General features: G+C 39.8%; 2 protein-coding genes across 2 annotated transcripts; both read right to left on the reverse strand.

The window, feature by feature from the left end:
- Positions 1–721: 721 nt before the first annotated feature.
- LOC104417263 lies at positions 722–5,629 on the reverse strand. The gene is made up of 11 exons (XM_010028572.3): positions 5,365–5,629; positions 4,654–4,873; positions 4,287–4,379; positions 4,101–4,202; positions 3,850–4,017; positions 3,672–3,760; positions 3,137–3,258; positions 2,800–2,981; positions 2,347–2,631; positions 1,340–1,487; positions 722–1,260 (listed from the first exon to the last, which is right to left on the reverse strand). The coding sequence occupies exons 1-11, from the start codon at positions 5,580–5,582 to the stop codon at positions 893–895; spliced, it is 1,995 nt and encodes a 664-aa protein (XP_010026874.2). The 5' UTR covers positions 5,583–5,629; the 3' UTR covers positions 722–892.
- Positions 5,630–6,137: 508 nt separating this feature from the next.
- On the reverse strand, positions 6,138–12,943 carry LOC104417271 (probable Ufm1-specific protease). The gene is made up of 13 exons (XM_010028581.3): positions 12,689–12,943; positions 11,618–11,986; positions 10,405–10,673; positions 10,240–10,327; positions 9,863–10,038; positions 9,312–9,402; positions 8,888–9,007; positions 8,744–8,791; positions 8,576–8,652; positions 8,194–8,282; positions 7,712–7,823; positions 7,251–7,353; positions 6,138–6,763 (listed from the first exon to the last, which is right to left on the reverse strand). Exons 1-13 carry the CDS (start codon positions 12,870–12,872, stop codon positions 6,534–6,536), a joined length of 1,956 nt encoding a protein of 651 aa, XP_010026883.2. The 5' UTR covers positions 12,873–12,943; the 3' UTR covers positions 6,138–6,533.
- Positions 12,944–16,578: the final 3,635 nt, after the last annotated feature.

A 16,578-nucleotide genomic window follows, 5' to 3' on the forward strand; every position in this document is an offset into this window, starting at 1 on the left:
ATTTTTACTCGAAAACTCGTTTAAAGAATATAAATAGAAAAATCTACTTCTAAAATAAGAATTGATTTCTCAAACAAAATGATCAAATTAGGTCAAAAATGGTTCAACTCAAAATTGACTTGCATAACTCATTCTAACATGAAAATAACCCATTTTCATATGATATGGACAGTGGTCTATACGAAACCCAACTCAATCCAATCCATATTTCAAATGAACAATAATCAGTGTCAAAAAGTGAAAATGCAGCTCATTGTGTGTATCTATAATTCATCATCTAGAAAATGTGCTATACACAGATATTTTTCTTGAAATATAGTAATTCTTTTTCAGACCTTCTCCTAATCTGTCATGACTCTACATCACATTTCATTAGGAGGGAAAAAGATTTGAGGCTATAAACAATGGCACTCGGACTAGTCTTTGAAGTGAGAGTGGCTTTAGACCATTATCAAAGATGATACTCATGAAATTCAGCGCCTGATAATAGAAAAAATAGCTTGGATCTCGTTGACAAGCTCTTCAGAGGAACTACCAGCAACCAATTTTCAATCCTTGGAGTGGATCAAAGAATGCCTGCGATTGCTGAGCAGTGAAAATAACCATCCTCTTGCTCGGATACCTGCGAGTCGAAGGAAGAGTTTGGACTAAAAGTTCTGCCGTACAGCCCCTTCATGCGATTAATGTAAAAGCTAAGAAGTTGTATTGGAAGCTCGTGAACGAAGTCAAAAGAAATGAGGCTTCGGATTGATAAGATCATCTTCTACAACAGACCCAAGGCACGTCATTTCAGAACAAAATATGACCACAGCGAAGAAAGCACCGTGCCAAAGAATTTACATCCTATTTACACGAAAAGTCTCATGCTTTCTCACTGCAGCATGTTTCGATCTTAAATGATACATGATGACATGCTCGCACAAAGTCTAGACATCGCCGCTGCTTTGATCATGTTGGACTTGGCTGCATCTAGCAACGGGTCAGCCTGTAGAGCTTGGTTGAAACAATATTGGGCTTCTTCCAAGTTTCCCTCGGCAACAAACACGAGACCCAGGTTGTTGAATGCAGGAGCATATCCAGGGCGGAGTTCAAGAGACTTCGTGAGCATTGCCCTGGCTCGTCCATACTGTCCAAGACGCCGGTAGAGATTTCCAAGGTTGGAAAATATAGCATGCGCATGCTCAGCTCCCGTCAATGCCAAAGCCCGCTTGTATACTACCTCAGATTGTGATGGCTCCTCAGACAAATGCAGAGAGATGCCTGACCATAAACAATCAAAACATGAAGAGTATAGTTTACCAAAGCAATTAAGGGAGACGCGTATTGCAACGAACTGTACCTAAATTTGACCATGCACAGCTGCATTTGCTCATGCGAGCAACCGTAGCTTTGAGGTACTTTTGTGATTCTTTGAAATGTCTAGTACAAAGACTATGGAGGCCAAGCTGGTGCCAATGGACAGCATCATCAGGGTCCTCTGCTATGGCCTAGTTTATTCAAAGACATGCAATTTAGGAAGAAGGAAAAAAAGCTGAACTAAGACAAACTACCACATGAATGGGGTCAAAATAAATATGAAAGAACACCTATGCTCTGATTTTGATTTTAGTGAGCACAAAAAATCTCCACTCAAAAAAGATAAACCCCAATCCATTCACACCAAAGGACACATTTAACTCAATTCCACTAATCGCCAGGCAGTAAGCATACAATCAATGTGGTGGTGGCAGCAAGAAATAATTCAAAGAACTTCATTGATTTCCTAATATCTCCCAAATCAAACATCAAAGAATAGACAAAGTGGAATGAAGTAGTAGGCTTATACTTCAAAGATAAAAAATTTAAAACTGCAGGCTTAATCTATTTAAAAACAAATGTACATATCCATACTGTCGCCAATTCAAGATCGAGGCATACTTATAAATGTGATTGCTCCTATCATGAATAGCAAACTCAAGAGAGGAAGAGAGCTGACTATAAAAGACAGGCTAATTAAATACTTTACCCAGCTATTATCTTCATTTTGTAAGCCGCTTTATTATCAATGTAAGACCCTTTTCAAGCAAATCTACTACAGCTATACCTCAACATAACCTGACGGAATATTGTTTCCAAAAAGAAAAACCACCCAGTTGGGCTATTTCCAGTTACAGCACTACATAAATCACATAATCATACCAGTAGCCCACAAGCAATGACAGAATATGCGACTAAAGTTGCAGCCCACAAGCATCGACAGAATATGTTACTAAAGTAGCAGGCTTGCCAAAAAACCATTACAGTTACTAAGCTAGGCAGGACACCACCTCTTTATCTCGGGGCTAAACTAGAGACCAGAGCAAATACCTGCTTCAGACTATAGGTAGCACTTTCTTCTACGTCCATCAGTTCATTTGATTCTTTTCCAAATCCAGCCACAATCTCGTGTTGGACCTTATGAACCATGGCAAGCCCTGACCAAGCAACAGGAGCTTGAATTATTGCAGAATCTCCATCCCTCACAATTGAAGCCATTTCATTTCCAGCCAAAGAAAGCTGATCATAAGGATCCTGAGACCTCTCTACATCCTTGATCCGGTGGAGTGCCACTGCATATCGAGTCGCCATGCAACCGGGATCCAATTTTACTGACTAGAATAGGAACAGCCACAAGTCATTCTCATAAAAAAAGGAAATAAACAGCTGCACAATACATAGTACCACAAGTCATGACAGACAATGGAAGCATGAATTCCATTAGAATATATAAAGATTCATCAAAGAAACCAATGGACAACCTCAAACAGAGGCCATAAGCACCTTCTCCAAGCACTTGCTGGAATTACGATGATCACCAATCGTATAATATGCATCCGCCAGATTGATCCAGATATGCGATGCTTTAGGATCTGATTTCAAAGCTGTTAGCAGACACTCCTTTGCCAGATTGACAGCAGTAAGCTGATCTACCAAAGCACCTTCACCGGCATTTGCCCCAGCACCTGCAAAATTTAGATAACATTAGTCAGCTTCATATGACATACTAAAGGATAGCAGAAGTTAAACCATATGCACCAGAAACAGTAGATCCTGCTTCAATTCTCAACCGTCTTTTAGACATGTATCTCCAAAATCCAGTTAACTGTTTAAAACATACCTGGAACAACAGCACCGTATCTGCAGAGAAGAAGGGCTGCATAGTTCATTAAAGCAGCAGGATGATTTTGATCTTTCAGGATTAATCCTTGAAAGCATTTTGCTGATTGCTCCATCTTTCCACTGGAATAATATTAGTTGTTAGTCCATTATCCTTGTCCAGGTAAAATGTCAAAAAAGAAATGGACAAATTGAAAATTTGACTCAGCAATATAGAAATAAAGGACTCAAGTCATGCTAATCTGCAAAAGCAAAAGTTGGAGTCTCTCTTCTCCACCCCCCCCAAAAAAAACAAGAGAGAGAGAGAGAGGAAAAAGAAAAGAAAAAACACACCACCTTCCAACTTCATTGTCATAAACAAAAGATTCATTTCCTTTTCTAGCCATACATACTATTGATAGATTATACCAGTGGTTTTGCCTATAATCAACACCCATCCTTCCTGGCGCCAAATGATGTTGCTAAAGTATGCCACTAATAGCCTTGAACAATAAACTTCTGATAACAGGCAAAAACAAGTACATGATCCATCTCACCTTTGAAGGTAAGCAATCCCGAGATTCCCGAGGCAATCGAAATTGTTGGGAGCAATAGCCAACAAACAACATAAAACTGAGATAGCACTCTTCAGACAAATCAATAAGAAAGGTAAACTAATTGTCAGTTCAGTAAAGAAAACAGTGTAAAGGAAATGGTTAGCAGGAATATATTCACCTGCACACGATTTGTTTTAAGGAGAATCAAGCCAAGGGTGTTCCAAACAGTTGCATGCCTGGTATCGGCTCGCATTGACTCCCTCAGCTTAGAAATAATTTCCTCAAGTTCATCATGTTCAAGCTCTTTATCTGAGTTGTCATCCCCCAAGCTCTCTAACAGAATACACTGCACATTTGGACGACCACCATCATGTCAGCAAGCCCAAAGTTCTTAGTCTACGCCAAACAACAAGTACAAGGTTACTCCACCTGTGCATGATGAATCTGAACTAATGAGAGCAACTCCGGCCGCTCAATCTCAATCTCAGGACGCAACAAGATCTCCGCTGCTTTTTCATATACAGAGACTGCCTAGGAATTTTAGAAGAGACATGAATACATCAATAAGCACAGACTCATCAAGATGAAATTAGATATGTGACGCATGGAGGGTACCTTTTGAGGTTGGCCCAACCTCTGATACATCAAGCCAAGAATGAAATGAGCATGGGCATTCTTGGGCATCTTCCTAGCAACATGAACCAAACCCTGGGAGCAAGCACTGAATTAAGCATGGAGAACATTGAGAAAAAGGGAAAGAATTGACTGTAAATCAATTCTGCATCTTTACATGACACTGCACACCACATCCATTTTCTGTTAGCCAAGAGGTTACTATCAAGAACAAGGACCAAAAAGTTGTTTAGCAAATGAACACCAACAATAGCTCTTTAAAACCCGCTAGAGACACATTTCAGTTGCGACCAGCGCCAAAATCAACATCACGAGATGAAAATGGCTATAAAAGCTGAAGATGACTCACGGTTTTTAGACTGCTAACTTTTTCTTCTCGAGACGAAGGAGTCCCCTGACAAGGCTGATCAACGTCGCCATCACCTCCACAATCAGGAGAGCACTCTACCTTACTGATCTTCGTACGGCATTTCCCCAACTTGTTTAGCTTTCTAGAGTCACCTTCCGCACCATCTACATCTTTAGAGATTAATGTACTCTTCTCTTGGCTGCTTTCATCATTGTTCAACCTAACGAATACACGACTCACATCCGGTGAGCAATTTAAAAAAAAAAAAAACAAAAAGGGGGCAACCCCTCTTGTAGCAAAGGCGTGGCACAAGGACTTACACCAGTGATGCTATAAACCTCATCAAGTTAAAGAGATTGAGATTAATATAAATTCGCGCATTCACTCCTACTAAACAGAGACAAGAAACTACAAATCATTTCTACTTCTACCCTTCTTAACAATGGAGGGAACTAGAATTGGTTCCCCAGCCATTCGATTCTTGTAGCTACTGCACAAATTTCTCGAGCAAGGTCATCTCAAATCACCCTTCCGCCTATCAATTAGCTAAAACCGCCCCCTTTTCGCCTTCGAATTCTCGCAACTACCGCCCTCGGGAAGCTCCGAATCGGAGAACCCGAACGCGGCAGCCGAGCTAACCGAACACCGTGCTCATTACGACGAGGGAGAAACCATCGATCAAATCGAAAGAACAACCTCAGCTCCTCGTACCTGGAGCTGAAAGGAGACGGGGCGGGAGGAGGGAGGGGCTCGTCGCCGTCGGACACGGGAGGGTCGACGTTGAGGTCGGCCAGCACGACGAACCTCGACGCCGGCTGGTGGTGGTGGTGGTGCGGCGCCGGCGCCGCCGCGTCGTCCGAGGAGGCGCCGCCCGCCGTTCCGGGCTCGGTTTTCACGACGGCCGCGAGGTGCGGAGTTCTCGACATCATTCTCGCGCTCGCTCGATCCTTCCTCAGTCAACTGCACTGGTAAAGCGCACCGTGGTCAGCTCGACAAACGTCAATGCCATTAGGGCACGAACTTGGGCTTGGCCCAGAAAAACTGAATGGGCCAACTTTTTTGGGCCTTTATGATTTGGTCTTACTTTGATCATGAAGAAAAGACAAAAGCCCAATCTGCATTTGTTTATCGGAAAATGAATGATTTATATCATACTTTCTTATAAATCATCACCTATATCATTATAAAAATGAATGGATGAACAATTATTTCACCGCCCTCAAAGATGTTAAGACATGACTTATCATCAATAAAAGCATTTCTCATTGACCAATTATTTCTAATAATACAATTGATTGTTCTTTTAAAAATGTTCTCGAAATCATTCAATTTTCCCGAGACGAATGGAACCTGAGGAAACAATTGCCACCGTTATCAAGACATTCGTTTTCACATTCTCGAGCGAAGAATAGTTGCAAGACTGAGAGTTCTAAAAGCAAGCAATGGCCTGCAAGAAAAGAGGCCGCCCATCTACATTGCATTCAGGAGCAGGCGAGCCCGGGAGTTCATTATTCACTGACACTTTCAGAAAGTTTGTTCTTCAGAAAGTCACGTTTACTGACATGTCATGATTTACAAATTTGAAAAATTACCATCGCCAATCAAAAACTAACCAACCTATTGAAGATTATCGATCAGGAATTGTAAACACGTTATTTAAGCAACAAATTTGCCAAAGTATCTATACGAGAGTAAACAAACACCACAGCAACAAGTAAACCAGGAATTTATACAGGACATGGGAATGTCGTCGTAATCTCTACCCTCTTACTCCGCATTCGCGGAGAGTTTGAAGGTGTTCTCAGAAATGATGTCCTAGAGTTTCCTCCTAATTTGCAAAATTGCTGCGTCTTCAACTTCGCCCCAAAAACAGATTCAATTTAGACCATGTTGGGCCTCTGAGGCAACAGAAGATTATAGAACTTATCATGCAAGAAGAAGCTCTTGCCCTTGCTATCTACGGCTTTTTTCCAGCTACACCATCCACCATTCACAATCTTCTTATGATCATCGCTCCCTGTGTAGTGAGGATCGAGTATGAGAAAAGCGCAGTCTCCACTGGCTTCATTGTAGTCGATCCCTAGAAGAGTGTATGCAAGAACCCCACCACCTGTGCACACAAAGCAGTACAAACTTAGGATGAAGCAGTAGTGTTACATCATATGCATCGATCATGACCTGCTTGGAAACTCCCACACACCGATGGTCATTGTCTGCAGTATCAGCCTGTGAAGTACATTTCGGGTTCATCATCCCCCACATATTTTGCCAATATTAAAAGCTTAGATGAACCAGGGTCATTCTGACCATAACCATTAGCTCGTATAATCCACTCTTAACAATGTGTCGATCACATGTTTTCCCCCCTAAAAGCACTACGGATAAGGCAAGATATTTTTCCAATTAATTATTGAACAGAATTATTTATTCCGTTCTTTTATTAATCTGTTTCCACATTGAAATACTCAACTCAAAAATTCTTTTACAAAATTTTTTTTTTCCTGAACAAGAGAAATGAAATTGTAAATTACTTTTGACTGCCAAAGATGCGAAAGTACTTTTAGGAAAAAAGATTGTGACAGATGCATTTCACTAACCAATCATGATCGGTGTTCCTTGAGTCTCAAAATGCAAGGCCAGTTCTCGACACTTCTCAGGTAGCTCAGCTCCGGATCTCACATTAATCACTTTGCAACTAACCTGCTCAAGATAATCACATCTAGTTTTATGTAAGGCATACTCCCAACCATAGACACAACAAGAAGAGTTAAATGGATAAACCCCAACCCACCCCCAAAAAACAAAACCAAAAAAAAAAAAAAAAGATCCACTTCTTCCTTTCCCTTTTTCTTTCTCTCTTCCCCAAGGAGAAAAAAATATTGCGTTGCATTGCTTTCAACGAGTACACTGTAAATTTACCATTGAGTTTCACAACCTTAAACAGACAGTAAGGAATCAATAGGGAAAGCATATGAATCTCCACCACCTTTAACTAAGTACTCCTTACAAAAACTTGGCAGATGTATATAAAAAAAGATTGTCATGTGGGGATACTTACACCAAGGAGCTTATCCAAAACAAAGCTCAATTCGATGGCACCAATCCACTCACGAGAACCAATGAAAGCAGGCTCCTTATCTCCAATTTCCACCAGTGACTGCTGTATTTCCCTGCAGGACAAAGAAAATCGATCATTATATTGGCTGAAGCCAAAAATCTGAGACAGTAAGGACAAGCAATAGAAACCCAAGGAGCCCACAAAATCGTTTCTCCTGGGGTAATCATAGAAACTCATCCAATAGACATATTTGTACTCAGAAGAAGAGTTCCCACAACAATTGCCTAGGCCGCAGGAGAGGGGAAAGACAAAGGAAATTCAAAGAAGGGCATTAAAAGCCAATATCACATGACTAAGTTCACAGTCAGAAGCAGAGGACAAAAGAAAATCTTGCAATCATTTAGACTGATTACAAAGAGAACTGTGTCTAAGCTAGTGCACCAAAATCTAAACAAGGACCAAGACTGCTAAGATATCCATACCTGTGAGAAGGGACGTCAATGGATGTGTAGTATTGGAGTCTGAACCAAGAAATGATGGTTTGCAGAGAGCGGTAAGCACATCCCCAGCCCTATTATGAATGACATGCATAAATTCATGAACTCGTGAGGAAAGAAGAGAAAAATGTCAAACTGGGGTGCCCATGTGGACATGGACGGATCTGAATTGTCATTTCATTAAGTTGGATTCACAAAGTAAAAGTTTGAAGCCAGGAACATGACCATTGAGCACTCCTCTCTTTCATTTTTGGAAACACAGAAACAGAAAAGCTACACAAAGGTGAACCAAAAGTTCTTCAAAGTAACAGCATGGTTTTATAGAAAAAGGCAAAACAGAAACACATAAAGGAAGAAATAGCATTACCGAGTCATCAAAACCATCTTGAAGGTAATGATAGTACTCATATGAACCTTGAACAAGAGAGGTAACTCCACCAGAAACTATAAACAGGGAGAAAGATTCAGCATTTCGTTTGAATTAAAGGCCCAAGAGAAAAGAAGCAATAGAAAGACAACTTAATCAACATCTCACCACCACTGCTTGGAATGCCGATATGCACATCTTTAAGCAAAGAAGGCCCTGATATAACCAAAAATTGTTGCCCCGCAGTTATACACAATATTTTAATGTGTGAACAAAGAGAATGCAGTGTAGTTTGAACTAGAAGATTATTACCCCTTTGCCTTTCTTTGCTTTTTACACCATCAACCGTAAAGTATAGAGAATTTGAAATTCGTAGAAGCGGTCGATCAGTCGGTAATCCAAGTCTCATATGGAGAGATCTTCTTACTTCAACTGTAAAGTACAAAATCTCGTTAGTTCTTGCCAAACCACCACTGTCGCTGCTATATAACCATATTGGCAATTTCCAAGCCATGTGTGTGATTATACCATCTATGAAAGCATAACAAGACTAATTCTTCATTCAGCCTCTTCGATCATAAGAACTTAAAACTGGGGGAGTAAAAGCAGAGAACAAACTTCTTTATATTGATCAAAAAAGATATTGGGCGATGAGACCCAAAACTAAGATATATTCAACAATGGATTTTGCATCACAAGAATACTTTTCACCTATAAGCCAAAAACAAAAAATTACCTTGGCTCATTTCAGTCTCTCCATAACTGAGATCATAAATAACTGTAATTGGGTGCAACATTCCCAGAGGATTGAAATGATATGGATGTAACTGTAAGCAGCAAGATCAAACGCTGAATAAATTGAAATGAAAATGAACAAATGAAAGAAACAAGCAAACAGGCTTCAAGTATAATGTCCATTCTTAAGCAAGATCATCTCAGGGGCCGATAATTAAAGTGCATAATTTTAGACCAATTAGTGCATGCAAATATTTCTTAAGTTATTTGTAAGTGCTACGTGCTCAACTTAATATCGCCACTAATCAATGTACTTGACTATTTTAGCATATCATTTTTATGGCAAAGATGTCTTGGGATTTGCTGATACCGAAATTGTCTCATGTTTATGAAAAGCTTTTCTCAATTTCTTTCTTAGCTAGAAGTTGTACATTGAAAATACATAGTAATTACAAGTACAATGTGTGCATGTTCAGGCTTATTTGAGCACATGTTCAGGCTTCTATATATTCTATGGTGTGCATATGAGAGAGAGAGAGAGAGAGATTTTACCCGGGGATGATCCTTTAAAAGATTAGGTACATATGCATTCTTCATTGCAGTTAGCTGGTCAACAACACCTGGGATCAGTAACTTTGAAATTGCGCTGACTAGGGGAAGATCTTTTGGAGCATAACAAAGCACGTCCAACTTGAACTGAAGAACAGAAAGTCTTGTTTCCTCAAGCACTGAAAAGAAAAAATAAATCATCAACAAATCTCTGGCCCAAAAAAATCATCAACAAAAACTTAAGAACAGAAATCAATGGAACTGGTCATGTTATGGAAACAAGATCTGCAGTTAAGATTCTTACTTAGGCAGAAATAAACTAGTAGCTATACATCAGGGCCCATATCAGTCATGCCACATAAATTACACAACATAAATACCTGGAAAGTACACTGCCACAGGAGCAGCGGTTTCCCCAGACTTTCTCGATCCATTAAGCAGAAAAGTGACTTCAATAATGTCTGCATTCTAAGCAGATAAGCTTTTTAGAAACCAACCAAAAAGACCAAGCAAAACTAACACACTAAATATCTAGTAGAGATTACCTCAGCTGAGAATGACTTTGTTCCAGGATTACTTTCCAAGCAAAAATGTGAACACGGTAATGACTTTATATCTCTATCTTCCGCCACTTGACTAGAAAGCTTGACATTCGAGATATCTGCATCAACATCTAAGTCCCCAGCATGAAAGATGACTGGTTGAGGCGCTTCTGCATTTGCTTTATTTAAAGTCTCCACCATAAATGTGACTTCCGGATCTTTAAATTTTTCTGCCGCTGCCCCCACAGTCGACAAATACAGCTCCACAGCATCTGGATTCCCAAAAAAAAAAAGTTACACAAAATGGATTAAATGCAGAAAATAGAAAAGACGCCTCTAAAGTTCATCATCCTGTTCAAAAAGATATGACCATTATATACACATTGTAGCAGATGCAACATAAGAAGACTTGCATAAGGATACACCATATCCTAAAAATAAGAACATCAAAAAAATGTTCCCATTGCCATGCCTACCTTTAATATTTATAATGTGTATAAATATATCCTTGCCTGCATCTTAAAGCACCAAACTTTTGTCAATAAGCTTGTCCAATGATACATAAGTCAGCTTGTATCATATCAAAAACCATCTTTTATGCCTTTCTCTTACCTAGATCCTAGCCAATTCACCTCTACCCCATAGCTGCAGTCAGTTGTCACTATATTTGTGTACACAACTTCACGATTTTTCAGAAAGGACTATCAGCACCTAATAACGTGTACGGATAAAGTAAGTTTGAATTAATCTTTACCAAGAAACTTTCTCCCAATAAGCATGCATATACATGAACACTTTACACTTAATTTTTTAGCACTAGAAATGACAAGGAATCATTGTCCACATCCTAGGAGTATAGATTTTGCATGTTCCCAAACTCCAGTCAACAGGGATAAAATGCACATGCTTAAATCTCAAAAGTTCATTTCTAACTTCCTCTAAAGCTAACACTCTAACTTCCCTAGTAAGCATTAAGTAGTCATGAACATTAGCCATGAACACTTAGTCAATTACCAACATTTCACTTTTTGCACTAACAAAAAACAACCAACAAAACTTCCAATCTCAGCCTGTCGGTTATATAAGGTTCAGAAATGTTTCAAAACCGTTATCAGGGCACTCAAGCTGAAGAATAGGCTCAAACTGCAATCAATCGGCTATATCAATCTATAAAGATCAGCGAAGACACGTCAGCACAAGATGCAGATAAACTTACCAGACTTCTTGTTCTCAGGAAAATAAAATGGCAACTTTATAGGTAACTTGCAGCGAAGGAGGCATCCTTTCTCCCAAACATACTTCTCAGGATCACTGTCATATATAACAGATGTGACGGCCTCGAGGCTCTTCGGACTTTCACCGCTCGAGGAAAAGAAGTGAACATCACCAGAATCAATATCACCAACAGCACCAATTGTCCAGTGCTTTTCCGACTTTCCTCCAAAACCATCCACCCCTAGAAGCTTTTGCATCCTTTGAGCAGCATCGACAGCGTGACCAGCCATTTGCTCCGCATTGCCGTCTCTTTGAACAACTAGTGCTCCAATTACACAGAACCCCTTCATAAGCAATACCTGGAGATCTTCTGCTCCATCCAAACAAGGTCGGCAGTTGAATAAAAACCACAACATGGCATGCACATATTTTAAATTGCCAAGAGAAATGCGACTAAATCTAAGGGTGCATTCATTTCGTGAAAAATAAGTGATTTGGAAAATATTTTTCGAAAAAAATGATTGTTTATACTGTTCAGAAAAATTATTCAATCGAAAATATTTTCATCATCAATAATGATCTATGCCTAATTATTTCCGTGGACGATAAAAAAAATTTGCATTCATTCATTCTGTAAGCGATATAATCAATTAGTTTCCGGAAAATATTTTCCGAGTCACTAATTTTCCGCAAAAGGAACGCGCCCTAAGAGAACCAATTCCAGCTCCATCGCAGAAAGTGTACTTAACTAAAAATAATTACCCAGGAACAAGACAATGAATCGCTCTCTTTAGAATTCCTTCCGTTGTACCCATCTGCCATGATGGAAAATTCGAGCATGAACATAACGTCTAATTCAAGACTCCACTCGCCATTTCCCTCGTCTTCTGAATGCCAGAGTCATTATTAACTCCAAAAACATGCATCGAAAATTCTTACGCCAGTATTTTCTACTGATTCCATGCGAAAACAGACTCGACCCGCTCGTGCTGCAATCTGCAGAATACAAATCCACTGCCCCCCTCGCTCATTCGCGATTCCGACGAAAAAAAACTTGGACGCGAGAAATTACCCGATTCCTTGGCGTAATCCAAGGCGAGCGCGTCCCCCGGCGACCTGGAGTGGAGGCACCGGAAGGTCGAGAAGATCGCGACGGGATCGGCGAAGAACGGGGATCCGATCAGCCACTGGAGGCACGGCTCGTCCCTCCTGAGGACGAGCTTCGGGCACAAGACTCTTACGCCGGGGATTTCCATCGGGAACTCCGATTCCGATCGCCGCCGGCTCGCGTTTCCTCCCGACGAACGTCAAATTTCAACCGGAGCCGGAGAAATATATAACAGTCATTGACCGTAGCGAGCTAGACTGTCTGGGCCTTCGGGCGTTGTGGAAAGATCTAGGTAGAAGAGTGGGCCTTAAGAATGGGCCTCGAAATGGCCCAAATCAATGCCGGCGTTCCGTCTTCTGGGCTTCAAAAGGGGCCCGCTTGACCCGAAGGAATTCCCGCCCAGACTATACATAATGGGCCTGGAATTTTGGGCCTTTCGTGGTCCCCGATCGAGTTGAGATGATGGGCGGGCCCGGTAGCCCAGTAGCCCGACTGGACTGAATCCTGATCCTAGTCCGACTGCTCCGACCCGGGTTTTTCTTATGATTTTGTTAAGTGTTATTTGACTAAGGATACTCTATTTGTTTCACAGAAAATGAACAATTTTAAAAATATTTATTTAAAAATAATCACTTATATCACTTGCAAAATGAATGAACAAAAATATTTTCATGTCTATAAAAATATTTAAACATAAATTATTATCGATAATAAGAATATATTTCATTAATAAATCATTTCAAATTATTCAATTTTCATAAAACAGATGGAACATTTCGTTGGAAAATATTTTCATTTTCAATGCATAAATGCACTTGACATAATTGTCTTTTTGCTTATTATGGGTGTGTGTATGACAAAATTTCTGTAACAAAAATTGATTTCTAGCAATAAATTGATTTCTCAATTTCTATTTCATAAATTGAAAAGTTAAAAATTATAACTTCTGATTTTTCTTCAAATCCATTTATAGAATATAAATTTGTTCAAGAAATAGAAAAATCAAATTGCGTTACCAAACGGGTTTTTGTTCCAAACTATTCCTAGGAGAACAAAAAAAACAGATAAATAAAGAAGTCGAAATTTTAACACGCGCGCCATGTATGTCCAAATCGTTTACATTAAGACTTCTTATTCATTCAACCTTGATAATTTTTATTAATTTTGTCTAATTGCTTTGCGACCGTCTTGTCTTTTCTTATTTTTGAAAGACAGGAGGAAAAATAAAGTAATGTGATTAGGTGTTTTTTTAGCTCGGCTTTCAATTGAATTTTCATTCCTAGTCTAATCAATAAGGAGTATTTTATCCAAACATTAATTGTAGAAACGAAGGCCAGAATGCAAAGAAAAAAATAGTCAGTCCACAAATTATAAATTAAGATTAGTCATGCGATGAATTGTGAAAGCAGCAAGCACCGGTAATAAAGTCAGGCAATCTTACAATGATAAGCAACCCCATAAGAGGTCATTAATAGTTAAAAAAAGCTTATCGCAAAAGCTGTTAAGATGTCATCAAGTCATAATCAGAAGTTAGACATAATAATTGAGAATCAAAGTGCCCGACAGCTCTCTTGGCCTTGGCAACATCAAGCTAACGACCCCTCGATATATTTGTTTGTCGAATCTTGTTAACGAGTGCTCGCAACACACACCCAAACTTTATTTAATAAGAAAATATATCAATTTCCAGTGCATTAATCATACATTACGAGAAAGATAATACGTTAAAAATGACAAACTTTTTTTCGAATCAAGTACTTAACAATTATTCTCGAGACGCTTATTATTAAAATTATTGCAAACTCCCCTCTAACAGGGTCTCAATGGCTCAACCAATCATCATTATGTTGCATTGACTTCATAGACACAAAAGCCATTCCCCAATTATGGCAGGGAAACAGAATCAAAATCATCATATCTATCCACCTGCCGATGCCCTGAGCCTGATCATCGAAAGTCCTGCTGCTGCACGGTACAATCATCAATGCTCATTTGGTCCTTCCCCTTTTTGTCTCGCGGGGAGGAATGATGATGTTGAATAGCTCGATTCGCAATTTCGAGTAAGTTTCTAAACGAGAATTGCCGACAAGCTATGAAATGCATTTATTTACAACGAATCGCCATGTGTAAAAACCGTCAATATCACGTTAAAGTTACTCATCGTAATTTTAGCTTCCATTGACTCTAATGTTTGTTACTCAATGTTGTAGGCTTCATCGACATAAATAATGTATTCAACCGACATAACATTAAAAGAGCATTACCGAATCTTTGAAAGTGGTTTTACGTTGATTCTTGAAATTTCATATATGTCTTGTTTTTGTTGCTTGCGACATATATTTATGAATCTTGAAGCAATAAATCTCAACTTGGAAAACATAAAAGAAATGAAAAAATTTTAAAGGAAAAAGGGGTGATTTTGTCTCACTTTATCAATATATCTAATTGGACCCGCATTTACTCAGAAGTTCGAGCCAATGAGTTATGAGTAAATTAGGAATATTAACCATATCAATCCTTACCAAAAAAAAAAAAAGAGGGGCGTTTCTTGAAAAGAGATATCAAAGTAGATTTTATTTCAAATAATATCCCAAAATGACTGACTTAGTCTCCAAACATACCTTTGGCATATTAAGAGTGCATAATAAAAGTTTGATCCATTCACCTAAGGAGATCTCAAAAATAGAATAGAAGTCTCACTTTATTAACATATCTACTTAAATCTACATTCACTCAAAAATTAAAGCCAATGCGTTACAAGCAAATTAGGAATATTAACCACATCAATTATCTAATATGAGTTTTATTCAACATAACTCATATGCGCATCTTGACATAGCCCAAGCAATTTCATCCGAGATGTCCGAATTGTAAAGCAAGGACCCCGATTTGATTTTATGCGAAAGTAACATAACTATGCTGTAACTTTTCCATCTGTCGAGCGTCCATTCACCTTCATTCCCACCTTTTGCTCGACCCGATTTAATCCCTAAATTCTTTCACCCTCCTAGATCTCAATGGGACAAAAAGAGGGCTATAAAAAATTGTTATTCTAACGACCGATGTGCAATTCCGCCTCACCCAATTAATAATTGTCGGTGGACATCTAATCAAAAAGCTGAATCTAGCTAATTACGGGTTGATTTTGGCTCCTAGTAAAACCCACCCCAAAAAAAAAAAAAAAAAAAAAACAAAGCGAGAAAAATCAGGGGGAGCGAATAAAGGAGAATCCGAGACCCATCATTATTGGCTAATGAAAATCGCAAACAGGTCCTCCAGATTTTGGACGGGATTGCGATTGCGACCCCGGCATGTGCTGGAGGGCACGGCCTGGCTGGCCTGCCGAGGGACGGCCACGTGGCGGGGCAGCCGAGCGCCACTTTTCGTGGGGATGAGCGGGGGTGGTGCCGGGTAGCTTTCACGTCGCTAGTCTCTCCCCCGGCACAGGCCCATCGGGGAAAAAGCCCATTGGGCCCATCTAACGTGGCCTCCCCCTTGGGTCCCCCCCCACCTTCGACGGGGGGGCCCACCACGTGGCCGCTGTCCCGAGGTTGCTTCGCGTGAAAAGGCGGGGATCCCGAACCGACGGCTCTCGTCCCCCTTCCAATCCAGAATCGACGGTCCCGATGGACCCGTACGGCGAGAATCTTGGGCCGTGACGTTACAGAGGAACATGCGAAAATTCGGTCGATCTCCACTAAATCTCTTGATTTTAAGATAAGAATTTAATCATGGCTTTATCACGAGCGGCTTTAATCGCTTGGCACCTACAAATTTAAAGCAGCGGGAGGCCCATTACCACGGACAAAAAGTCATTTCATGAAGATCGTTTGCCTAAAAAAAATCTGTTATCT

The sequence above is a fragment of the Eucalyptus grandis genome, chromosome 2, assembly GCF_016545825.1.
Source record: "Eucalyptus grandis isolate ANBG69807.140 chromosome 2, ASM1654582v1, whole genome shotgun sequence".
Lineage (NCBI taxonomy): Eukaryota > Viridiplantae > Streptophyta > Magnoliopsida > Myrtales > Myrtaceae > Eucalyptus > Eucalyptus grandis.